The sequence below is a fragment of the Bos javanicus genome, chromosome 22 (genome assembly GCF_032452875.1).
Source record: "Bos javanicus breed banteng chromosome 22, ARS-OSU_banteng_1.0, whole genome shotgun sequence".
Lineage (NCBI taxonomy): Eukaryota > Metazoa > Chordata > Mammalia > Artiodactyla > Bovidae > Bos > Bos javanicus.
Genome location: NC_083889.1, coordinates 38,659,575 through 38,687,467, shown reverse-complemented (window position 1 = coordinate 38,687,467; position 27,893 = coordinate 38,659,575). Strand labels below are relative to the sequence as shown.

Below are 27,893 nucleotides of genomic sequence, written 5' to 3'. Positions count from 1 at the left end.
TAGCTTTTATGAATTACATAGACTTACTTTCCTTTGAATGAACCTCCCTGGCATTTAGATTTTTCTTTGAAGTCAGATTCCCCTGGGTTCTTAGCTACCTGTGAAAGGTCAGAGTCAGGGAGATGCTCCCTACACACATTTTTCAGGAAAAAAACTGAACTAAATTACTATATGCTTGGACACTATGCTACTTTATGACCCAGGATAGATGCCAGGTCCAAGAACATTTATTAAGGTGGAGGTGGTATCATTCTCTGGAAGGAGAGGATCCACTCTGATCTGATTTTTGGCAATGCAGGGAGCAGAACTTTTCCATCACAGAAATATTTGGATGCTGTTTCTCACGTAGGCACATCATCATGTTTGCAATGGGACGACGGAATGAGATAGTCATTTTCCTCTGCAGAGAATAGGGTTTAAATGGCAACTCAACATTTAAATGATAGCTTGAAAAACCAGTGGTATTTCACTCCCAGACCTCTGCCTCTAATACTGCAGAAGCTGTAGTATTTGTCTTATGTAATTAGCTCAAAAATTTTGGAATTTTACCCCAAAATGTGGCCAAAAGAACTGGCAAATATCACAGCAGCACTAATGCCACAAGCTGCCGGTGTAAGCTCCAATGTCAACTTCTAATCACATAATTTAAATAACTCAGACTTAATTCCTGGGTGAAATCTGGGGAACTTTAATGTCAACATGAGAGGATTTGGGAAAATGTTTGAGCAGGGATTAAGAAGTCTTTCCTACCAGACTTTTAGAAATGCATTCAGGTCCCTTCATGGGACTTTTAAGGCAGCGTGTCTGATGTTCACAGTGAGGGCTCACACAGCTGTCTGTCTGATGACTCGTTGGATGCTGGTGTGACTGAATTGACACATTACACGGTAGGGCTGCGGGTGGAGGAAAGCCACCTCACACTTGGCTCCTTTCTCTCCGAGGATGAAAGGACACACATCTGCCTTTGGTTTAATTGCGTGAGGATGAGAATGCTGCTGGCAGAACCACCAAGGTCCCTACCACCTCTTTCCCAGATTCCAAGGTAATCAAAGTAGAAGGGATTCAGAATGCCAGGAGCCCATTCTGCCTGCCACGTGCTACTGCTTCATTTGGGCCTCTGGATGACCTGAAGGGAACGCACAGTAAATTGTGGAAGAGAGAAAGCAGGCTCCAGGAGAGGCAACCGTCAGGGAGGGAGGGGCTGGGACAGTCCTGTCCTGGTGGAACTTCCTGCCCGTCATCTGACTACTGAAAAGAAAGAACATGAAACTTGGAATTAAAGCACTCAGCTTCCTCCTTACTAGCTAGGTGCACTCTGGTGCACCACTTACACTTTCTGATGTGCCTGAATTGGGGAGAACTATTGCAATGCCCAGAATTGTCTGTCACAGGTCTGAATAAGACTTTATGTGAAATCACACAGCCAGTGTGATTTAATAAAGGACCGATTAGCAGAGAGAGGTCAGGATGCAGAGAGGTGAAGGCCTGGGTGAAAGGCATGTCAAACCCTTGGATTGGGATGATGGGGAAATGAAGCTTTGTGTTTGGGATGGCATTTTGGGATGGTAGTGTGCATGATGGTTAAGAAAGAAGGTTCTGGTCACTGAATGACCTTGGCCAAAGCCTCTAACGTCTATGCCTCAACCTCTTCTATTATCCTCAGAAGGGGATAATAATAGCACCTTTCTCATAAACATAAAGTTGTTGGAGGGTCATATAGGTTCTCAGGTGTAAAATGATTAGGAGAGAGTTGGGCACATAGTAAACACCACACAAGCAACAGTTTTTTGTGTATATCTTCAAGCAGCTTCCAATTTATAATGACCACTCTACCCACAGCCCTGCTTTTAGAGTTAGAATCCTCACCCTCAGTGATGTATCACCAGCATCCACATGTTTCATTAAGACCCTTACTCCCTTTCATGGTGGATTGATCAACTGCTCCGGGGGCTGGCCCTTGAACTAAGCTGGGTCATTCAGAGGCCTGACTCTTGAGATTGTGAATGTGCAAGGGGTAGTGAAAAAAGGGGAAAGAGGAGAGAGGGAGAGAGACAGATTGATTGTCTGAATCATTTCCTATCTGGCCATAATGAAAACCTGTGGAATAGCCATGTTTCTCATTTGAGAAGCAAATAAAGATGATTTGCAGAGAAAGAAGGAATAATGAATGGGACACACAGACTCAAGAGAAGAGGGGAAACCTTGACCCCTGGGTGGCCCCTGGTCCCACATCCTTCCTAGATCTTGGCTATAACTTGCCCATGGGCTCTGTGAGACATTCCCTAATTCTTAGAATCGACACCCTCTTGTAAAAAGCTTCCCTGTGTTGGAGCTTCTAATTTGCAATCCAGACACTCATCTTATAATTCAGAGAACAGAGTGAATTATGTATGGCAGATGACATCTATCTCCAGGAATTTCTGGTTATGATATTTACAGGAGCTGAAGTTCAGCCATATGGGTTGAATTGCACACCCTCAATAAAATTCACTGTGATGCTAGAAATAGAAAAATCAGGACATGCTGAAAGAAGACAAGCAAGGGTGCTTTGTTTCAATATCTCTTCACGAACTAGCTCTTCTCTAAGAACTTGATACTTTATTTAATTTCTAGTAGACAAGATAGTTCTCACTTTTCCTTAGTATTAGCCAGGTTAGTTTAAGCAGAAGGAGAATTTATTTTCCTTGGCATTCCACTAAACAGGACAAAAAGTAGTTCTATAGCTGCAGGTTAAGACAAAGTAGATCTAGGGGGTTTGAACATCTTGAGGATCTCAGGATACTCTGTCTGTTTATTTCTGTATACTGGCTCCACTCTTTTCTCTTCTCTTCCCTACATGGAAGAATTGAACACGACTGCAAACATCTTGTTACCACTACACAGCACAGCTCTGTTCGTTCATGGTCCATAGGTCTCAGGGGTTTCATTGGTTAGGTGCGCACATTTCTGGACCGATCACTGGTGGCCAGGATAGGCTGGAAGCTGCGACTGATTTCACTTGCATGAGGAGCTCACTGCCAGGACAAAGTAACTCCTTGGCCTCCAAGGAGGCCAAGCGTGTGAATTAATATTGCAAAAGAAGACAGTAAATGTCCAGGACAGCAGAAGATAGTAGTGGGCAGACTCACAGAAATCCTCCTGAATGTTTAAATATACCCTCAATATACTCTGAAAGTATTCTCCATTCTTTGTAAATTTTGACCCAGATTCACTTCAGTTGCGTATTTCCCTGTTCAAGAAAGTCTAGTTCTAAGTTGTCAGTGGTACTCTATTTGGTGTCAGAGTATCCAGTGATGTGGGCCAGGGGAGAGAATTTCTTCATTTACTGATCAGAAATGAGCAACTTGGCTCACTATGCTAACAGCTGTTCATCCATGATATTTTAAAAATTAAAATTAGCCTACGTGAGTTTCTAAAATTATCTTGTTAAGCCTCAAAGCAAACAAGACAACTAAAATAAAGGTGCCATGAGCTCATTTTGGAAGTGTGTATAAAATTTTAAGTTGCTTGAATACTTACTAGCTGTGGATATAATAGCTGCCTAAGAGCAAACCCTAACCTCTATTTTCTGGATAATCTGCCAAGGAGACACTGACTTTAGAGAAGTACATTTTAAAGCCTTATTGATGTTTACTCCCACATTAAGCAGGATTTTCAAACTGAGAGTCTTTTACACTACCTTTAGCCAAACAACTGTATACTATTTTTAGCCACCAGACTGACTCGAATATAAACTTTGAAGGTGTCCAAAAACTAGATGCAAAATATTTCAACAAAAGTGCTTGAGCATGAAAGGGAATTTTCCTGCTGCTTGGAATCTCCCTTGGGTTTCTCCTCCAGTAGAATTCCTTTCCATGTGTGCAAATCCTGATACACTTCTTCCCATAAAGAGGAAGGCTGAATGCCAAGCTCTACTCTGTGTCCATCTTGCCCATCCTCAATTCCCACAGCCCCCACCCTCACGTGCACACAAGGCCTGTGGCTACCATAGGAATCAGTAGGCTGCTGTTATTTAAAACGTTGATATTTTGTTCTTCATGGATATTTTTGCATTGGTTATGATTTTTAAAGTATTGCATTAAAATATTATTTTGATGCCCACATCCTCGCACCCGGAATTTTTAAATTCTGAATCTGAGGTGAGTATCTCACCCTGTTCCAGTCCTGATACTTAGTCAGACTTGAGTTAAAGGTCTAGTGCAGTCTCTTAACTATTACAGAACTGCTTAGCTTAGATTTTTCCTTTCTCTAAAACAAGAATAACTGAAATGTCATTACAGGACCGTTTGGAGGACTGAATGAGATGGTACATGTAAAGCATTTAACATGCTTGACACAAAGGCAATACTAATAAACACCACTGGCGTGACTACTGTGAATAACCACACAAACGAACAGCAGAAGAGCAGGTAACACTTAGGCTCATGGTCATCATTAGGAAGGCAAAACCCCAACTCTAAAGCAATCCTACCTACTGGGAGACTCAGTCATCACTCATCATTCTCAGTCATCAGAATCACCACTCCATGAACTGTCATTATAAGGGTTTACATACAGCAAAAAAGAAAGCACAAAAGTGGGGAGGACAAGCTCTTAGAGAAGGGGTCTTAAATTGAGGACTGAAGGCTGAGTAGGATGGCATGATAAGTAGAAGAGAGGAGGAAGGTCATTCCAGGTTGAAACGCTAGTGAGTACAAAAGCACTGGGGCTGGAAAGGGCCTGGACACGTTAGAGGGAGACATTCTGTGCAGCTGGAATGGGGAGTCCTGGTGGGAAAGTAATGGGAGGGTGAGGCCAGTAAGGAAGGACATGGTCTGTGGATTAACAGCCTTGAATGTCATTCTAAAGGAGCAAGCTTCTGTTCTGGGGACAGTGGAGTATTCTATTGAAGGATCCTGAGGCTCTGTTTTGAGATGTCCATATACAAGGTTTAGAATGACAATTATGTGCAGGATGGACAGAAAATGGCAAGGGAGTGGATCCCTATTTGGAGGCTACTGTAAGATCCAGGCCTGGAAGATGAGGACCTGAACTGAAGCACCAGCAGTGGTGCTGGAATGCAGTAAAAGGGATCTGACCCACGTTTGGGAGGGAGCAGAATCAATGAGCTGAGTGGCAGACTGAGTGTGGAGTGTTGTGGGGAGGAAGGAGAAATCGACAATAACCAGGAGGTGTCATCCACAGTAATTAGACAGAGGCCACATGAAGAGGAGTAAAAGTAGGTATGGGCACTCAGTCAGAGGAAGAAGGTAAGGAGTGAGATTTTGAACACATCCAACTTAAAATGAAGGGGATTATCAAAGTGGAAATGCTCAGCAGACGGGTGGAAACATAAGGCAGGGACTCGGAAGGAAGGTGAGGCTGGATCTGAGTATGGATTGGAGTACAGGAAATACATGCATTGTCTCAAGGACAGTGGCCCTGAGGAGGAGGGCTGAGGACTCCATCAGGATGACTGTCCTCATCTTTCTTCCTCTCTGATTCTCAGTTTTGTCTTTCCACAGCCCTCAACAGTCAGTGTTCTCCCTGTGTGGGACTCAGCTCTGGTTCCCCAGCACATGTCCCCAGAGTTTCCTTACCCTGGCTATTTGGTCTGCCATTTGGAGACGGCCGTCCAGCTCTCGTCTGATCTGGGCTGCTTGCTCATCCGGATTGTCCAGCTGCACAAAAGCACAAACATGGAGACTTTGAATTTGGGTGACGACAAAAGCCCAGGAACTCATGACTTTACAATTAACACTCTTACTCTTTGCTCCCATGGACCTATTTCACTAAAACTTAAGTACTGTGTGACAGACAAATCCTTTTAGACAGTGTGATGGGGTAGGCAGGCTGTTCCTAAGAAAGGCATCTGAATGAACTTGTATAGAATCACTTATGAACTTCTAGGCAGTAGTGTTTCTAATGAGGGCCTGATGCAACACTTCTGTTTGGGGTCCAATGAAGACAGTGTTCACAGGGCAGACATACAGGGAAGGAGATGGTAATATAACCATTAGCGATTCATGGAGCAGACACAGTTCGCATCCAAAACACCTACATAGCATATATCCTGCTGCTCTCCCACCCCTGGACCATGGATGATTAGTCAGTTTCTGCATCTTTCTCTCTGAGCCCTGAGACCTTCTCAACCAGCACTCCAGGTGGCGGCAGCCTCTCAGGTGGTGCTGATACCTTATATACATTACTATGTATAAAATATTGATAGATAACTAATAGAATCGACTGTATCGCATCGGGAACTCTACTCAATGCTGTGTGGTGACCTGCACGGTGAGGAAATCCAAATCAGAGGGGATATATGCCTACGTGCAGCTGATTCACTCTGTTATACAGCAGAGACTGACACAACAGCGTAAAGCAACTGTATTCCAATAAAAATCCATGAAAAATTAAACAGTATAGAAGTAGGTGCATGTCTCCTTCTAACTAATCAAATGCATGCCTTAGAAACTATACTGAGTATGCTTCAAAAGGAGGTTACCCATGAACTGTTTGTGAAATTTGAGGTTAGTTACCCACTCAGCCAACTTTTGGCACATCTATATTAAAATTACATGTGATTAAAAAAAAAAAAGAAATCTATCTTTGTCTTTTCTGATGGGGAGACAATCCCCTAACTTCTCTGGTGTCAGTTTTACCATCTACAGAATAAAGGTGTTAGTTATGTAATCTCCAGCATCCCTTTGCCGTATTTCTACAAATCTGTGAAAGATATTGCAAGTATTTCTACAAAGGGCCATATAACGAAGACTCTAGGCTTTGAGGGCCATAAGGTCTCTGCTGCCGTGATTCAATTCTTCCAATGAAGCATGAAAACAGACACAGACAATATCTGAATAAATGAGCGGTGCTGTGTTCTAATAAAGTTTTATGAACAACAGGTGGTGGGCCATAGTTACTGATCCCTGCTCTAGGAATTAAAAGTTCTCTCTTCATTTCTAAGCAAGCTTAGCATTACCCTTCAAACTGTAATGAGTCTGCTTTGTTCAGTAATTGATACATTATTTTACTCACAGAAGAGTTTAATAAGTATGGAACAGTGACATTCAAAAGGGATGTGCTCTATTCTTCATTTCAGAACATGTTAACTCACAACAAAAAGTCAATTAAGAACTTGTGAGTTTTCTAAGTCTTTTTCTTTCAAGAGCCATTTTTATTCAGAAACTTGAAGATGAAAACCCAACTCCACACTTATAAAAAAGAAACTCATCTACGCTATGAAATAGTACAGAAAGTAAGTTATGTCTCAGTTCAGTTCAGTCACTCAGTCATGTCTGACTCTTTGTGACCCCATGGACTGCAGCATGTCAGGCTTTCCTGTCCATCACCAACTCCCGGAGTTTACTCAAACTCATGTCCATTGAGTTGGTGATGCCACCCAACCGTCTCATCCTCTGTCATCCCCTTCTCCTCCCACCATCAATCTTTCCCAGCATCAGGGTCTTTTCAAATGAGTCAACTCTTTGTATCAGGTGGCCAAAGTATTGGAGTTTCAGCTTCAGCATCAGTCCTTCCAATGCATATTCAGGACTGATTTCCTTTAGGATGGACTGGTTGAATCTCCTTGATGTCCAACAGACTCTTAAGAGTCTTCTCCAACACCACAGTTCAAAAGCATCAGTTCTTTGGTGTTCAGCTTTCTTTATAGTCCAACTCTCACATCCACACATGACTACTGGAAAAAACATAGCTTTGATAAGACGGACCTTTACTGGCAAAGTAATGTCTCTGCTATTTAATATGTTGTCTAGGTTGGTCATAACTTTTCTTCCAAGGAGTAAGCGTCTTTTAATTTCATGGCTGCAGTCACCATCTGCAGTGATTATGGAGCCCCCAAAAATAAAGTCTCACTGTTTCCACTGTTTTTCCATCTATTTGCCATGAAGTGATGGGACCAGATGCCATGATCTTAGTTTTCTGAATGTTGAGTTTTCAGCCAAGTTTTTCACTCTCCTCTTTCACTTTCATCAAGAGGCTCTTTAATTCTTCGCTTTCTGCCATAAGGGTCACGCCATCCACATATCTGAGGTTATTGATATTTCTCCTTGCAATCTTGATTTCAGCTTGTGCTTCATCCAGCCCAGCATTTCGCATGCTGTACTCTGCATATAAGTTAAATAAGCAGGGTGACAATATACAGCCTCAATGTACTCCTTTCCCTATCTGGAACCAGTCTGCTGTTTCATGTCCAGTTTTAACTGTTGCTTCCTGACCTGCATACAGATTTCTCAAGAGGCAGGTCAGGTGGTCTGGTATTCCCATCTCTTCAAGAATCTTCCACAGTTTGTTGTGATCCACATAGTCAAAGGCTTTGGTGTAGTCAATAAAGCAGAAGTTTTTCTGGAACTCTTTTGGTTTTTCGATGATCCAACGTAGGAAGTCAAGAAATACCTAGAGTAACAGGCAAATTTGGCCTTGGAGTACAGAATAAAGCAGGGCAAAGGCTAATAGAGTTTTGTCAAGAGAACGCACTGGTCATAGCAAACACCCTCGTTCAACAACACAAGAGAAGAATCTACACGTGGACATCACCAGATGGTCAATACTGAAATCAGACTGATTATTTTCTTTGCAGCCAAAGATGAAGAAGCTCTACACAGTCAGGAAAAACAAGACTGGGAGCTGACTGTGGCTCAAATCATGAACTCCTTATTGCCAAATTCAGACTTAAATTGAAAAAAGTAGGGAAAACCACATTCAGATATGACCTTAATCAAATCCCTTATAATTATACAGTGGAAGTGAGAAATAGAGTCAAGGGATTAGATCTGATAGACAAGAGTGCCTGATGAACTATGGACGGAGGTTCGTGACACTGTACCAGGAAGCAGGTATCATGACCATCTCCAATAAAAAGAAATGCAAAAAGGCAAAATGGTTGTGTGAGGAGGCCTTACAAATAGCTATGAAAAAAGAAGCCAAAGGCAAAGGAGAAAAGGAAATATATACCCATTTGAATGAAGAGTTCCAAAGAACAACAAGGAGAGATAAGAAAGCCTTCCTAAGTGAACAATGCAAAGAAATAGAGGAAAACAATAGAATGGGAAAGACTAGAGATCTCTTAAGAAAATCAGAAATACCAAGGGAACATTTCATGCAAAGACGGGCACAAAAAAGGACAGAAATGGTATGGACCTAATAGAAGCAGAAGATATTAAGAAGAAGTGGCAAGAATACACTGAAGAATTATACAAAAAAGTTATGTCTACTATGATGTAAATAAGAAAACTGGATAATTTACAATCATTTTTTCTCTGAAGTACCATGAATAGCCTTCACTGGTTTGTTTTACAAAACATACCTGGCTTTATGCTCTTTTTATCACCCTATTCAATTAAGGAGTTGCCTTATCTTCTCTCTTCCATGGGTTTTTTTTTAATTAATCAATTTTTTTATTGAAGGATAATTGCTTTACACAATTTTTCTGTTTCAGCATTTTGATGAGCAGAACTATTTTCTAGATCATGAAGACTGGATTGTAACTTTTGGCCATATATGTAGTATTTCTCAAAGGGTGTTCTGCTGAACAACAACCTTATTAGATACTCCAGAAGAAAGGACTTGGAAAGGCTCCAAAAGAATGTTAGATAAGCCTGGAAAATGCTGTGTTGAAATACAGTTTCTGAGTTCTTCAGTAAGGAAAACTGTCAGATTTTCAAACAATTCAACTACTACTTAACTTAAAATTCTATTTTTTTGCATAATGCCCAAAGAACAAGAGTTGGAAATCCTGTTCTAAATTAATCAGCAGTCACAGCACTGACCAGTGGGCCCTCCATCACTGCCTGACAACCAGCGCACAGAGGAAACCTGGTATCCTCAGGACTGGTTTACACTCCAGTGAAGTGCTTTTCAGTCTCTTTCTTGGAAGCGTCAGACCTCTTCATATCCAGGTGAAAATCCACTGGGAACACTTAGAAATGTCTTGTTCAAAATATATATGATATATACATATATATCATATATATATATATATATATATATATGATATATCTGACTACTTCACTGAGAAGAAGCAAAATTATTTGGTTAGAGGCTACAGTTACGGGTTCTATCAGAAGATATGGTGCTCACCGAGGTTAAAACTGAAAAGAGAAAAAATGTTTTATGAAAATTCTCAGAGGTGTCTGAGGGCTCCCACTGGCCTCACCAAATACAACTACAAATGGCAAAGAAAGCCAGCAGTGAAGATGACGAGCAGGCTAGGTCTACATGAAACGTCATTCATTCATGCATTGGTTTACTTATTCATTCATCAAATTTTTATGGAATGTCTTGCTATGCGTGATATTGGAATACAGAAAGGAACAAGACGGACCCAGCCCGTGACTCTATGCAGCTCAAAATCTAGAAAGAATAGCTATGATTATTTGAATTTGGACACAAAAGAGAAGGGATTAGAATTTACTGATGCCTATTTCAAGAGCAGGTATTGTATGACGTATATTAAACCCTTTTCTCAGGGGTTCCAAGAAATAAATCTTAACATGCATTCTCCCAGGAAAAGGATTCTGGGCCAGGAAACATTGCTTCCTCCTGAAAATTCATAACACATATTTACATAATTAATATTTAGGGAAATTCTGTAGTAAATAAGCCTACTTAACTGCATTTAATATTGTCTTTGACATAGTTATTGCAGTGAAAACAAGTGTTCCACAGGGTAGTGTGGGAAATTCCCCATGCAAAACATCTTTATGAGGAAGGTACCTTCATCACCACCATCTTATAGATGAGGAAACAGTCTCTGTAATGTACAAGAATGTAGTAAAATGGCATGAGCCATGTGAAATGGAATTGGCCCTGCCTCAACCTGAATCTCTTTTTGTCCTGCTTAATGTTGACTTTCTTTTTTTAGTGTGTTGTTCTGGCTTTCTTTTTGGCCCTGACAATTAACTCCTCACTCTTACTTTGTTTAATTCAATACAAAGAATCCCCACCGCCCCATGACTGGGGGGAAGAAAAATATCTACCCTCTGTTTCCTATCGTGACTGATTTCCTCTGGGCAGGCTGCAGCAGTGCCAGAGGCCTCCCTAAGAAATGACAGCAATGGGCATGTCCTTATCCTGGCTCTGCCACTTAGTAGCTGTGTGACCTTGGGCAAGTTACTTAACCTCTCTGTGCTCAGGCCTCCTCATCTGAATAATCAGGATAATAAGTCTACCACGGAGTAATGAGGATTCACTGAGACCACAGATATAAAGCATGTGGCCCACTCCTTGGCATGCAGCAAACGCTTAGAAAATAGTGGCTGCTGGCTGTGTTCTAAGAACAGCTCATGCTGGCTGTAATTCTGACATGGCCCACAATGGGGCATCAAAGATTCAGAGAGAAGGTGCCGGATGGGCTAGTGTCCCTGCCAGGTGTGGATGTGGGTGTCTTGGTCTAATCTTCTGTGCCCAAAAAGGAAACTGATAGGGGCTTCCATTTCTGGACAAATTTCCTCGGCTTTTCAGTGTATCCTACTTTCTCCAGGGTCAAGTCCTTTGCTCTGTTGGACTTTAATTAGCAGGAGTGACCAGAAGGTGGACACTGCTGCCTGAGAGTTAATGATCTGAAGGAAAGACAGAAAGAGAAATGCAACCAAAGCTCCCGAAAATAGTCTGGTGTGAGAGAGGGGGCCAACCTCCACCAAAAGGCTCCACAGACCCACTGGATGAGGCCCCTCCACAATAAAGAGAAATCAAGTAATTATTTTCAAGAGCTGAAAAGAAAAAGCCAGCAAGGGGCTTCCATGGAAACAAGGTTCTGTTTACCTTGCTGGTCTTTTCCACCAAGGAAAGGAGAGATCCATTGGCGAACCAGGTCAAGGGCAAACCTTTCCTGCCGACAGCTCATTAGGGTTAAAATATGTACATGTGCATGAAGGCTTTTTACCTAATTAGCCAAATAATCTTCCTACTAGCAGGGGTCAGACAGAGGCAATGTGGTTGTTTTGATTTGCCAGCCAAGCAAAAGAAACCATTTCCCTGGGCTTTTCTTTTAAAGTGATGGAGGACTAAGCTCGGCACAGGGTTAATGGAGACAGGTATCACCTCAGCCAGGGGTTCAAGCCCATCCAGAGGTCTAGGATTCTCTCCACTCACCGCTATGCCCTTTCGGTCACTGTAGACACGAGAACTCAGCCCATCACGGCTGTCGGGCCATGTGGCACTGGCAGGAACGCCACACGGTGGAGGACCCCCAGGGGGAGTCTGTGCCCAGCTATCCCAATCCTTGGCTGCAGGACCCTGTCATCTCTCTTAACCTCTCTGAGTCTCAGTTTTTTGACTGCAGAGGGAGGACTATTTTTCACCTTGCACAGCTACGGAAAGGACTGAATGAGACCTTGTGCTTCAAGGGAAGTCAAGCTGACTTGGGTTCAAACCTTGACTCTGCAATTTCCTTACTCAAAGGGATCAAACAGGTGACTGAACCCTTCTAAGCCTCGGTTTCCTTGTCTGTGAAAAGGGGAGAAGGTAAGATACCCACCTCGGTGTGCTTAGAGCATGATGGAGTGGGATGATTATGGTGTGCACATACGAGATCCTATAGCTTAGCAACTCGCTTCTAGAATGAACTCTTCTGAGGATGGGTGTTCACCAGATGCTACCTCCTCTCCGTGCCCTTTGCGATGTATGAAAGAAACCAGGCTGGGTGACGAGGGAGCCCTGGTGTGGACCAGAGGCACTTGTGTTCTGTTCATGACTTGAACTTAGCCAGAAGATGTCAGGCCAGAGTCACGGCCTCTCTGTCCACAAGCCTGTCACCTGATAAACAACAAACCCTAAGAGGTTATGTTCCAGGAGTCTCTGAAAAGCCTAGAGGAGCATTTCTCAAAGCTACACTCTGGGGAACACGAGTCCTAGGAACCCTCCATGAGATAGGGTTCTGTGTGTTCCTCTCTCCTCTTTCTGAGAAGCAAGAAGACACCTAAGTGGGAAATCCTGCATGAAGGCAAGGTTGTATGGGTCCATATTTCCCAAACATATCTGACCACATGGGTAGTACATGTGAACACCGCACACATTTTGGGCCATGCTCGCCTAGGCAGTTCTCCCATGCGCCTCACTTTTCTCATGTCCATGACAGAATCTGGTGTGGGGGGAGAAGAGAAGGAGGCAGGGAGGAAGCACCTACACTATGCAAGTAAGTCTGTGTCTCAGTGAAAAGGGACCCATCTGGGAGGCCCCGTCTGACATCTGGGGTGACGGAGACGTCATGCCAGGGCCTGGGCACGCAGCCCCCTCACTGGCTTCACAAGCCCTGGAGGACAGCCTTGCCAGTGTTCCCGGAGACATCCTTGCATACCAGCTTTCCCTAGGGATGCCTCAGTGCTCTGGGGCTCACACATGATCATTTTGTGGAGGCGAGTCCATCTCTGGACTCATCCAGTCATCACTGTTACTGCCACAAAGCAACCCACCATCAAGCGAAGAAAGGACTGTGATTCAAATATGCAGAAAATTGAAATAAACAGGCAGAGTACTCGATGCATTGTTTGAGTAATTGTTCTGCTTTCTGGACGAATCTATAATCCTCAGCCTCAGAGCAAATGGACCGAGTTCAGTCTCAGGACTACACTGACATGACCCAGAACCGTGGCTGGAAGGAGATTCAGAGATGACACAGTGACTTCAGGGTAGAGACCCCGCTGAGCTCTGCGGCTTGTCGGGCACCACATTCCCCCTCTGTCCTCCGCCCAGGCCTGAGGAAGGGCTGGCTTGCTGCTGCTGCTGCTGCACACACTATCTGCCACACCTGGAGCACTTACCCTTGTCTCCTCCTTGACTTAAGCCTAACCTCCTCCATCCTTCAGTTTGGCAGCAAACCTTCTCTGATCATACGAGACTCGGTGAGTTCCCACTGCCATACGCTCTCCCAGTGCGGGCACGTTCCCTTCATCAGCATTCACTGCAATTATAGTTTTACATCCACTCATCAGATGATGTGTTGTCTACCTACTAGACTGTAAACTCTGTGAGGGCAGGGGATGTGATTTTGCTCACCTCTGCATCCCTGGCACCCAGCCTGGTGCCAACTACAGAGTGTGCTCTGATGACTGCCTGAGTTAAAGGACTAAAGGACTGAGTTAATGAACTGTGACCAGAAGGAAAGTAACCCACCCACAGTCACAGCATCATCATCAGTGATGAGGCTGGGACTATGTTCCCAACCTGCTCACTTCCAGGCTCTGTCTGCCTGCTTAGCGCTGTGTCCTGCCATGGGCCGCTTTCCCTGAAATACATAAAGTCGAACTTGGCTGGCTTATACCCAGTCACATCGCTGATAAAGCATCCTTAATTCTGGGCTACTGGGGACCAAGGCAGGTGCGCCTATCAGCAGCTGCAGGGCAAGCCACCTGCTGACCTGAGTTTAGCTCCATCTATTCCCCTTGTTTCCTTTCTACTTCCCAGGCTGCTCCCTTGGTGCCCAGGGACTGGTGTCTGAGAGGGAGGCTGCCAGGAGCGACTGCAGAGGAGAGCAGAGGCCCCTCCCGGCATTCCACCCCCTCACCCCACCCCACCCCATCCTCCACAGGCCTGGTTTTTTTCTTTTTATCCTCCTTCAGAGACAAACTGCTCCAGCCAATGCTGCCTTCCTGGTGCACTGCGGTCTGGAAAGTTACAGCCAGGACACAGTCAGTTTCCACCCAGGGGGTGTGGGTGCCGGAGCTCAAGACTCAAGAACACGCTGAGGTCTGGTCAGGCCTGTGTTACTACATTCAGTGCCTGGCTGCCGCCTCCAAGCTCCTGTCCTCCTGTCTCTTACAGCCCATCTCCCCTCTGTCCACCTCCATCGTGGAGGCTGTGGAAGAGGGTCACACCTCTTTTGTCCAAGATCAATTGCTGCCTTTCCGCTTTGAAGCCGAGCAACATTGAACAAGTTATTCGATGTCTCCAAGTCTTCACTTTAAATTTTTCAACTCTGTTAACTCTATGATGGGAATAATAATGAGAATACCTCCTTCATAGGGTTGATGAGAGGTTAAACATACACATAGTATATGTACGATGCTTAGCAGAGTGCCTGGCACACACTTTCTGTAAATCTTAGCAGCTATTAGCACTTGGCATTCTGCAGCCTGTATACTTCATCCTTACACAAGTTCGGATTCTATTAACACTTAAAATGGCAGAACAGGTTTCCCCTACTGCCATGCAGGAAAGCAAGCTTCAAAAGATGAAGTCATTTGCTGGTAGTTTCAAAGACAGCTGACCCTGCACAGAGGGTATAACCCTGAGAAAATAGAGCACCAGAAATCCTGGTTTTTTAGAACCAGAAAACCTTAAGATCAAACCCCACCTTTATCACATACTCACTGTGTGACCAAGGCCAGGGAACTCAACCTCTCTGAGCATCTGTACCTGGAACTCTAAAATAATTTCCTCAGGAGACTCCTATGATGACAATCATAATAGACATTTCCACACTCTAGGATTTTGACACATTGTAGGTTTATTATTACTTCTATTGTTATTACTGGGGGTGAACCTGATGAAATCTGCAGCCTTGCCTCCGATATAAGTCTTTATGAGGGCTCTGTTTCAGGGTAATTTGTGGACTTTGGTATCCCATGCACACTCAATTATATTCTGTTTTCATAAAAAACATTCAACATTAGTGGAAAAGGTAAAATAAGACCATTAGTGTCTTTCTTTCCCATTCCTTATTCCCTCTCCAAGAGCAGACCTTGTGTAGGTCAAAGTCTCCATTCTGAAGGATGCACCTCTCCTTGATTGCAAAAGGCAAGGTTTAGCTCCCAGAGTCTGCCAGCCAATAAGAACATCCTCCACATCTGAGTCACCCATTTTATGTCTTTGCTGGCTTCTGGCAATGCAGTAAATATAACCCAAGAGCTCCAAATGCAGCAATTCTCTGAGTGAGCAGCAAATAAATATATAAAAATATCCTGGAAAGGAAACCAATCCATTCCTTTATGATCCTGCAGTGCTCAACCAGCCTCCCCTACCCCCACCCAAGTCCTACAATGACCTCACTCTGCCTTCCACCATGTCAAATCTAATGTATCATTCAGGGGGCTGGTTCCAGACCCGTATTCTTCAATGAAGCCCTCCTGGATTGCTTTGGTCACATATCAACTTGCTCTTGTAGGCAGCGCTGGCCTGTCTAGCATCTCAACCTTCTCTGTGTCACATGTTTTGGATTTCTTTTCCTGCCACAATAATTGTTCAGCTCAGTTCAGTTGTTCAGTCATGTCCAACTCTATGTGACCCCTTGGACTGCAGCGCGCCAGGCTTCCCTCTTCATCACCAACTCCCTGAGCTTGCTCAAACTCAGGTCCATCGATTTGGTGATGCCATCCAACCATCTCATCCTCTGTCATCCCCTTTTCCTCCTGCCTTCAATCCTGCCCAGCCTCAGGGTCTTTTCCAATGAGTCTGTTCATCGCATCAGATGGCCAAAGAACTGGAGTTTCAGTTTCAGCATCAGTCCTTCCAATGAATATTCAGGACTGATTTTCTTTAGGATTGACAGTAGGGCACAACAGTCAGGGACCCAGGGAACTTTTCCAGAAACAGTCAGACCTGGTCTCAAAACTTTGCTCTGCCATTTACTAGCAGACAATATATTCTCTGTGTCTGCTGCTTCATCTGCAAAGTGGGAGTCCTAATACTAACAATGCCAACAGCAGAGGTTTATAGTGAGAATAAAAGAAGATGGTACTCATAAGGCACTTAGTGCAGTGCCTCAAATATGATGCGAGGACACAGAGTCAGGCTATCATTTAGTACTTTTGGGGCTAGAGCCTATGAATTTTGTCCAGCATGAAGGATGCAGCTGTGCTTTTTATGGATCATTTTAATGATCTTTACTGCTGGGGCTGAGAGATGCTCCAGTTCACTTAGACCATCCTGAGGACATAGAGATCAAAGCCACTGAGAGAGCAGGCGTTGTCTAGCAGGGTGAGAGTGTGGCCACTGAAGCTCGGCATACAGAGGCAGCAGCTGGTTTCTGTGCTTGGGACTAGGTTGGTTTATTCCTTCTTAACTATGAAGTCATGTCTACTGTATCTCCTGACCATCTAATCTGTTCATCCACTTTCCTAGGGCAGGTTACCACTGTCTCCACCATGAAGCACTGGCCTGTTTGCCTGCATCCTTTCTGACAAAGCAGTTCTCAATCTGGCCCATACATGAGAAACATCTGGGGGACAGGAAAGACAATCCTGATACCCAGACTACACCCAGATCAACTAAATCAGACATTTGGCTTGGGGCTCAGGCAGGCATCATTTTTCTTAAAACCTGTTCAGATGATTCCAACATGCAGTAAAGGTTGACAGTCTTTACCAAAAGCCAGTGGTTCTCAAACTATGGTGAGAATCCACCAAAGAAATTGTTAAAAGAGAGTTTTGGGCCTCATTCATAGAGAGCCTTGATTCAATAAGTCTGGGGTGAGAATCAAGAATTTACTCATTCTGAGTGATGCTGATGCTGAGAACTGCACTCTGAGGGGATGCCTGTAGTGTATTCTGCTCATCTTGCTGGAATGCGCATTTGCTCACATTTCTCTCATGCTTAAGCCCCTACAGTAATACTCTATTATCCTTGGCAACAGGAATCTGAGATCCTTATCACAGAAGACTATACTACAAAGCTATAGTCATACAAACAGAATGGTACTGGGACAAAAACAGAAATATAGATCAATGGAAAGGACAGAAATCCCAGTAATAAACCCACACATCTATGGTCAATTAATCTTTGACAAAGGAGGCAAAACTATATAATGGAGAAAGATAGCGTCTTCAATAAATATGGCTGGGAAAATTGAATGTTTACATGTAAAATAATGAGATTAGAACATGCTTTAACACCACACACATACACACATACACACACACACACACACACAAACTCAAAATGGATTAAAGACCTAAATGTAAAACCTGATACTATCAACTCTCAGAGGAAAACACAGGAAGAACACTCTTGACATAAATTGCAGCAATATATTTTTTTTCAATCAGCCTCCTACAGCATTGGAAATGACAAAAACAAACAAACAGAACCTAATCAAACTCAAAATCTTCAGCACAGCTAAGTAAACCATAAACAAAATGAAAATACAATTTGTAGAATGGGAGAAAAGATTTTCAATGATGTAACTGACAAGGGATTAATCTTCAAAATCTACAAACAGCTCATGAGGCTCAATTAAAGAAAAATTCTATTAAAAAAAATGGGCTTAAACAGACATTTCTCCAAAGAAGAAACACAGACAGCCAAGAGGCACATGAAAAGATGTTTAACATTGCTAAATTATTAGAGAAATGCAAATCAAAACTGCAATGAGGTATCACTTCATACCAATCAGAATGATCAGCATCAAAAAATCTATAAACAATAAAAGGTGGAGCGAGTGTGAAGAAAAGAGAACCCTCCTACACTGCTGATGGGAATGTATATTGGTACAGGCATTATGGAGAACAGTATCGAGGTTCCTTAAGAAACTAAAAGTAGAATTACTATATGACCCACCAATCCCATTCCTGGACAGCATATCCAGAGGAAACCATGGTTCAACTGGATACATGCACCCTAAAATTCCTGCAGTGCTGTTTACAATAGCCAAGGAATGGAAGCAACCTAAATGTCCATTGACAGATGAATGGATAAAGGAAATGTGGTACATTTATACAATGGAATATTACTCAGCCATGAAGAACAAAATAATGCCATTTGCAGCAACGTGGATGAACCTAGAGATTATCATGTTAAGTGAAGTAAGTCAGACAAAGATAAATATCATGTAATATTGCTTATACACATAATCTAAAAAATAATACAACTGAACTTATTTACACAACAGAAACAGACCCACAGACTCAGAAAACAAACTTATGGTTACCAAAGGGGAAACACTGTCAGGGAGGGATAAATTGGGAGTTTGGGATTGTCATATACACACACAACTACATTTAAAATAGATAAACAACAAGGACCTACTGAATAGCACAGACAATGCTGGTCAATATTCTATAATAACAGAATATTGAGAAAGAATGGGAGAAGAATTTGAAAAATAGATACACATGTATGTATAACTGAATCAGTCTGCTTTACACCTGACACGAACACAACATTGCTAAAAACCATACTCCCAGTACTTCCCAATACAAAATGGAAATGAAGAGCAACAACAAATATGAGGCAGCATTACCATCTGGCTCCTGTATGGCTTTCTAGCCTTTTTTCCCACTGCTTTGTCTTGCCCTCCAGGCCCAGGCCACTCTGGGCTGCTTCCAAGTTCTCAGACATGACATAGTTATTCATGGCCCCAAGCCAATGTGCGTGTGCTGCCTTCCTCTGCCATCTTCAGCTGGCTGACACTCATTAACCCACCTCCCAGTCGCCATAATGCTGCTTCCTTAGGATACTTCTTCACCCCAGCCAAGGTCACTTCCTCAAGTGTTGAACCTCCTCTTCTACCAATCTAATCACATGTGCCATTATTTGCTCCAGGTCATGCTCTTTGCAAGACTAAAAGTGCCTTGACGACAGGGACTGTGTCTATCAGGTCCACTACAAAATATCCTAACTGATGCATGGTAGGTATGCAAGAAGTAGTTGCAGAATTAACTTTGAGATGGAGATAATAATGTCTACTTGGCAGGGTGGTTTTGATGAATTAATGAGACAAGGTTGTTGAAAACACTTAGTGTAGTGTTTGATATTTAATAGATGCTTAAATTATGACCTCCTGGAATGAGAAGTCAAGTGGGCCTTAGGAAGCATCACTATGAACAAAGCTAGTGGAGGTGATGGAATTCCAGTTGAACTATTTCAAATCCTAAAAGATAATACTGTGAAAGTGCTACACTCAATATGCCAGCAAATTTGGAAAACTCAGCAGTGGCCACAGGACTGGAAAAGGTCAGTTTTCATTCCAATCCCAAAGAAAGGCAATGCCAAAGAATGCTCAAACTACTGTGCAATTGCACTCATCTCACATGCTAGCAAAGTAATGCTCAAAATTCTCCAAGCCAGGCTTCAACAGTATGTGAACTGTGAACTTCCAGATGTTCAAGCTGGTTTTAGAAAAGGCAGAGGAACCAGAGACCAAATTGCCAACATCCGCTGGATCATCGAAAAAGCAGGAGTTTCAGAAAAACATCTATTTCTGCTTTATTGACTATGCCAAAGCCTTTGACTACATGGGTCACAACAAACTGTGGAAAATTCTGAAAGAGATGGGAATACCAGACCACCTGACCTGCCTCCTGAGAAATCTGTACACAGGTTAAGAAGCAACAGTTAGAAGTGGACATGAAACAACAGACTGGTTCCAAATCATGAAAAGAGTACATCAAGGCTGTATATTGTCACTCTGTTTATTTAACTTATATGCAGAATACATCATGCAAAATGCCAGGTTGGATGAAGCACAAGCTGGAATCAAGATTACCGGGAGAAATATCAATAACCTCAGATATGCAGATGACACGACCCTTATGGCAGAAAGCAAAGAAGAACTAAAGAGCCTTTTGATGAAAGTGAAAGAGGAGAGTTTTTGAAAAAGTTGGCTTAAAACTCAACATTCAGAAAATTAAGATGATGGCATCCAGTCTCATCATTTTATGGCAAATAGATGGGGAAACAATGGAAACCGTGAGAGACTTTATTTTTTTAGGCTGTAAAATCACTGCAGATGGTGACTACAGCCATGAAATTGAAAGGCACCTGCTCCTTGGAATAAAAGTTATGATCAACCTAGACAGCATATTAAAAAGCAGACATTACTTTGCCAACAAAGGTCCATCTAATCAAAGCTAAGGTTTTTCCAGTAGTCATGTATGGATGTAAGAGTTTGACTATAAAGAAAGCTGAGTACTGAAGAGTTGATGCTTTTGAACTGTGGTGTTGGAGAAGGCTCTTGATAGTCTCTTGGACAGCAAGGAGATCCAACCAGTCCATCCTAAAGGAAACCAGTCCTGATTATTCACTGGAAGGACTGATGCTGAAGCTGAAACTCCACTACTTTGGCCACCTGATGCGAAGAACTGACTCCTTGGAAAAGACCCTGATGCTGGGAAAGATTGAAGGCAGGAGGAAAAGGGGACGACAGAGGATGAGATGGTTGGATGGCATCACCGACTTGATGGACATGAGTTTGAATAAGCTATAGGAGTTGGTGACAGACAGGGAAGCCTGGTGTGCTGCAGTCCGAGGGGTCACAAAGAGTCAGACACGAGTGAGTGACTGAACTGGACAAAATTATGACCTTAATAGAGATCTCAGTTCACACGGTTTAATTTATTAAGTCCTCCTTGAATGTATAACTGAAATTGAGAAGGGTCAGAACAACTAATTAAAGTGGTGAAAGTCATAGATGTGTGAGCCAGTGGAACTCTGGGAGTTTCCTCAGTTGGAACCTGGTAGCATTAACACCCAACTCACCTTTTAAAAAATATTTGCTTAAACACTTAATGTATGCCAACCATTGTGCTACAGAATGTGAAAGCAGCACAAACAGAAATAGCTTCTGTGAGTTTATGGTCCACATGAGAGCAAACATATTGAATACCGAGTATATACTATGGCCTAGCATATTATCTAATTTTTATTCACTGTCGTGTTTAATCCTTGAGAATATTACTATCACTATTATAATCAAATCCACTTTCCAGATGAGGAAACTGAGGCCCAGAGGGATCAAAGTAATACCTCAAAGAAGTGGGAGGGCTGGGATACGAATTCAGGTCTGTATTAATCCAGAGTGTAATCCAGACAGCTTGCTGTCCCCACACTCAGTGGGGATAACTTCCAGGATTCTTTCAAAACCAAAAAAGACGAGTTACCCTCCAATTAGTAAACTATTGCACAAATGTAAATTATTATGTTTGTTGTCATTAATTTTGAATTTATTTTTTTATTAACATCTCAAATTCTGCTCAGGCAGCTCATCCAATTAAAAAAAAAATGCTGATCTGATAAAAAATAATCACTTCAAAATGAGCCACAAGAGATTTCTGACATGAATATGATAGAAAAGAATATGCCTTTTTGTGCTGTTGAATCATTTTGATATCTCAGCAGCTCTGAAGTATGGTGAAAGGCAATTTATAACTGACAAAAATAATGCACTCAATAGGAAATCCAGAAAACATCCATTAAAATCTAAAATGCCTCTATACACTAATAAAATCAAATGCTTTTGCTAAAAATGTCCACTATTTTAAGAGGAAATGAATTACATTTTCAAATATTGATCATGCAGTATGAAAGTTACTCACAAGGTCAAAATGAAATCAGGTTTTCCAGCTTCTGTAATTGTGAAGTTAGTAAATACGTGTATGTACATGTAGGCAAGTGGGGGTGTGTGTGTGCATATGCACATTTAACAGAGATCTCAACCAGTAGAAAACATTCAGAGCTCTCGATCATAAAGCTGTCCGTCAACTAGAATGGAGGTAAAGTAGCATAACTTCCAGGGCATGTGAGATCTGTCACATGTGCCTCTCTCTCCTTTGAGGTATGTCACAAGTATAAGACATGTTTAATTTCTAGTCCCAGTCTGATCATTATACAAGTTCCTAGTAGAAATTGGGTCTATTCATGAGTCTACCCACATATATCATTATCTCACTTTGCCTGCCCTGAAGAGTGTGTCTACCTTGGTGATACCACTGTTCAAAGCCAAAAATATTTATGAGGGTTGTATTTCACCTTGATTAAGACCTGTCAAAGGAACAGTTGGTTTCTGCTATCAAATCCACAACCAAGTACATACATTTTATTAGTTATTTTAGAAGCATCTGTGGGCAAGAGCAAAGAGACAGTATTAAAAAGAGTGAGATTCTAAACTTTCCAACAGATGGGAGAGAACAAATGACAAAAATCCCACCCAAATTACACTGTCAGTATTGACTCACAGCTTTCTGCTTGCAATAGTCTGTATCATGTGCTAAAGATGAGCAAGGGCATCAAGGTATCATCTACTCTAACACATGTGATACACTGCTATACTGAAAATGTAAGTAAATACTAAAAAGTAAACTCAAAAAGGGAAACAAATTCATCAGGAAAGCCTAATGTATTCAACGGTAACAAATCAACAGTGAAATCTCACAGTTGTCTGAAGTCAACAAAGGTTGATTTCTTGCTCACCCTACATGCCCAATGTTGATTATGGGGGCCACTACTCCACAAAGCCACTCAGGGATCCAGGCAGATGGAAGCACCATTTTGTGACTCTGCCATCTCAACATGTGGCTTCCAAGCTCACGTGACAGGGAACACAGAGCATGCACAACCCACAGCCTGCTTGCTGGAGCCAGTCCCACGATCCTAACCTAATTGCAAGGGCAGCCAGAAAATGTCAAAGAACACACAAAATCTTTGGTGAGCATTTCTGCCTCTGCCACAGAAAGCCACTACAGATTCTGGTTAAAGTGCTTAAAGTCTATCTTGAATATCTGGAAATTGCTTGATTCTCTATTTTACCTGATCTGTGCTGACAATTCTACATCATTTCAAAGTAATGCAACTGAACTTTGTGTAACATAATTAAATTTGCATTGTGAAAGGTAAATATGGCTGTGGCTTAGAGGAGGGAAATTAAAGAAGTGCTCTTCTTGGAAAGAGAAGCCTGCATATAAACAATAATTTAACCAATATAAATTAAAACAGTATTGACTGAAATACACAATTCTGGCATTGAAGTGGTTCGAATCAAGACAACCGAAGGGTCTCATAATCTAATTTATTTCTAATGTACTCAAAGTTGCCCAGGCTAAGAAATACTTTGAGGGGTAGACCACTATCAAGACAGATGATTTCCTTATCATCTGCCATCAAATTATAGCAAAAATCTCTTGAAATTTTATTTGTACTTGACATGCAAGACAAAATCCTCTGTGAAACAGTTTTTAAGATTAGATAGTCCACTTGCTGAAGTTACCCTTTCATATTTGCAAAAACATCTAAGTTGAATTTTCTGAGCAAAGGGAATGCTTTTTAGGGAAAAAAAATTTTTAAGCAATTGTAGCAAATTTCTCCCCAGCTCACAAATTACTGTAAAAAGTCTCAAAGGCAAAAAAATTTAGTCAGGGATCTCATTTAAACACCTTTAAAAAAAGAACAAGTAAAGTAAATTCACAAATGGGGGTTTTGTTTTTAAAAAGCAATACCAAATGTATGTATCAGGTCAATGCCCTGCTCTTTTTATGTTAGCATTCCTGGACACAGAATTGATTTGTAGAATGACGCCTTTTAGCAAGATGTTTACTGTATTTTAAAGCAGCAGAGTGGAAAAATACATTTTTGAGAAATGGTTTTAACATGAAGTAAAACTCAAATGATTTTCAAGTGAATAGCTCTGTTAGGGCCTGACACAAATAGGTTTTCAATATATATTTATTGGGGATTGCCTATATTTTATCCTCCATGTAACAGGGAACCTTCAGTATTCTAAGCCGATCTATGTGTTTTTAAATTTGAAAATTATTCTCTATGGGATGAATGGATCAGCTGCTTAGTCATTTTATTTGGGTAAAAAAAAACGGAGATGTACAGCACAGGGAATATGGCCAATATTTTATAGTAACTATAAATGAAGTATAACCTCTAAAAACTGTGGATCACTATGTTGTACACCTGAAACTTGCATAATACTGAAAATCAACCATACCTCAGTAATCTTTTTTAATTAAAAAAAGGCCTAGGGGCTTCCCTGGTGGCTCAGTAGTAAACAATCTGCCTGACAATGCAGGAGATACTAGTTTGATCACTGATCTGGGAGGATCCCACATGTCATGGAGTCACTAAGCCTGGACACCACAGCTGTTGGGCTGTGCTCTAGAACCCAGGAACTGCAAACTCCTGAGCCCACGCCCCACAGCTCGGGTGCACCCTAGAGCCTGTGCTCTGCAACCCAAGAAACCACCGCAAGGGAAGCCTGCACACAGCAACGAGAGAGTGGCCCCCACACCCCGCCACTAGACAAAAGCCCGCGCAGCAGCAAAGACCTGCTACAGCCAGAAATAAATAAATGAATAAAAATTTTAAAAGGCTTAAACATTTGAACTTCATGACTTGGAGTAAATGACATGTTTTTGCAAATTTATTATTTTGCTGTCACTAAAATAAGCACCTTTAAAAAAAAAAAACAGAATGAAAAAAGAAAGGGAGAGATCAAAAAGTACAGGGTTTAGAAAAAAATAAGAACACTTAAATATATGAAAGATAAATGAAAATCCTTCAGAAAGTTGAAAGGACTGTACAGAGATTATTATTGTTGTTGTTGTTGATACGGTTTTACTTCCATTTAAGTCCCACAGGCATTCTGCTGACATTTTAGCAAAATGTGTGCTTCTAATTTCTTATTGTGAAATTCTGTCTTAGAGATACCAAATCACAGTGCCACGGGACCCTGTTGGTTTCAGACGGCGCTTAATGGATTCTGTCTTTTACAGTTTGACATGTGCAGTTGAGTTGGAAAACGGCTGATTAAAAAATTTAGAGTCAACATATGCAGCCAGCCTGCACGGAACAAGATAATGCCCTGGGTGACAGCCTGTGGCTTTGATGTAGGACAGTTGGAAGACATCGTGTGCTGCTGACAGGAAGTCAGACAGCAGCGCCCAATGAGGAAAAAATTCTGAAAAATTCATAAGCTTCTCTATCATTAATAATTAATCCCCAAGTCAATAAGCTCTGGCAATTTATACTGGCCAGCACTGGGGAACAGCCAAGGACTAGAACTATACATCCCTCTGTAAACCCTTCTGAAGTGATTAATTTCACAGCACCCTTCAGCTTCTTATCAGAAAAGCAAGGCTACAGAAATTCAGGAGACAGTCCTCAGCATAAACCATAATATTAGCTATCATCATGTATTAAGATGAAAAATATCAGGTCCCTTCTTAACAAACTCCTGGAAAATGGCTTAGATTTGTAGGTGGAGGTGGTTGGGGGAGGGGGTATTCTGTTCCCCAGCAGACACTGGTAAAGCTTGGAGTCATTTCTGGTTGTCACAATTGAAGGAGAGAGCACTGCTGGCATCCAGGGTGTAAGAGGCCAGGGATGCTGCTGAACATCCTATTACACAATGCACAGGAAATTCCGACAACAAAGAATGACCCAGACCAAAATGTCAGTAGTGCTGAGGCTGAGAAACCCTCCTGTAGATGCTGACTTTGGGCATGCAATCTGTTTGCTCTGACAACATATGATTATGAGGGCAAAAAGAACATGGCTGAACTGACATAGAGGCTTAACTTCAGCATGTTAATCCTCGAGCTGTTAAACTCTTTCCAATGCTACCAGCCAGGCTGAGATCTGAAATAATTTGAGGAAAGCAAGAGAGAAGAATGGGGAATTTCAGCAGTTCAGACTGTGGTTAAAAACTTTGTTTGACAGGTGTCAGGCTTCCAGAACTAATCCAGACAGGTGTATGTGGAACCCAGTGTGAGAGGTTGCTGCATTGTGGGGTGTGTAAGACATGGCCGAGGCGGTGGCGGTGGGGGTGGTGTGTGTGTCAACCACTGGAACCTTGAACAAGAGTGTTCAAGTGCATCAGCCCACCTGTGTTCTGAGCGTGTTCTTGACTCAGGCTTCCTTGTCCCAGACCTCATCTGCAGCGGGGTCTCCAGAAGCACGGCATCTTCTCTAACATTCTGTCAAGTGGACAGTGATGGTAGCACTCACAAACCAAGACCCCAACCCGTAGGTCAGAGTGACCCAAACATACAGCCACCTCTCCTTGAGGTAAAAGCCTGAGATGCCTCTTGGAACTGAATCATAACCCAAGAAGTAGAAAACCTAGGGTTGGGTGGAAATGTGGGTAAGGAGGGGGACATTCAGGTGGTAGTTTACATGCTAAGTCATGTCCGACTTTGCGACGCCATGGACTGTAGCCTGCCAGGCTCCCGTGTCCATGGGATTCTGTCCATGACATTCAGGTAGGTGATCCTTCAGTCCCTTTAATCTAGCTCACTTTAAGATAAAAGTAGAAAAACCCACTTCTTTTTTTCAGTCATACAAAAAAATTTTGCTGTCTCTCTTTACTAAGTTCCATTTTCAGCTATCTTCTTAGGTTTCCCAATGTCACCAATTCATAAGGAAGAAAAAAATGATGCTTGATTCTAACCTCGGTGTTTCTGGAGATTCTTCCACTGTAATGAGAAACCACACTAATCTTGTACAGAAGAAAGAGCTTGTGATGATTTCATTTTACCAAAGAACATCTTAAGCCAGTTTCTCTTCTCTGATAAGCCTCACAATAAGTGGGAAGCTGAGATTCTGGGCCCAGGCTTATATTACCCATCCCTTGTTAAAGTTCTCTGGAAGCATAAATGGATGCATATTTTTACATATAATTTCTACGTAAACAAAGCTGCAAATAAGACACACGATGACCCAAGGAAATGTCTGCCATGGGATGTTGGAGGGGACTGTTTCTTTTATTCAGGATTTGGAGACAAACTTTAGGGAAACATCCACATCCTCCTGGAGAAGGCAATGGCACCCCACTCCAGTACTCTTGCCTGGAAAATCCCATGGACGGAGGAGCCTGGTGGGCTGCAGTCCATGGGGTCACTGGGAGTCAGGCACGACTGAGCGACTTCACTTTCACTTTTCACTTTCATGCATTGGAGAAGGAAATGGCAACCCACTCCAGTGTTCTTGCCTGGAGAATCCCAGGGACGGCAGAGCCTGGTGGGCTGACGTCTATGGGGTCGAACAGAGTTGGACACGACTGACGCGACTTAGCAGCAGCAGCAGCAGCAGCAGCAGCCACATCCTCCAGGGCTTATCAAGAGTCATCCAGCCTGACCTGCTACCCCTGCTCATCCTCCCAACACCTTCCCCACTGACCTCATCCCCATGCCTATGAAGCAGAGGCCTGGGAGAGGACAGGAGAGGGAATGGTCAGAAAGAAA

The 27,893-nt window shown here is 42.4% G+C and overlaps 1 protein-coding gene across 18 annotated transcripts in view; it reads right to left on the bottom strand.

The window, feature by feature from the left end:
• Positions 1–27,893, bottom strand: part of CADPS (calcium dependent secretion activator) — a 471,340-nt gene that overhangs the window by 254,340 nt on the left and 189,107 nt on the right. For all 18 annotated transcript variants that reach the window (XM_061396481.1, XM_061396488.1, XM_061396484.1 and 15 more), the window contains exon 4: positions 5,580–5,660. In XM_061396481.1, coding sequence (XP_061252465.1) covers positions 5,580–5,660 — 81 coding nt within the window. The remainder of the gene's footprint in view (positions 1–5,579; positions 5,661–27,893) is intronic.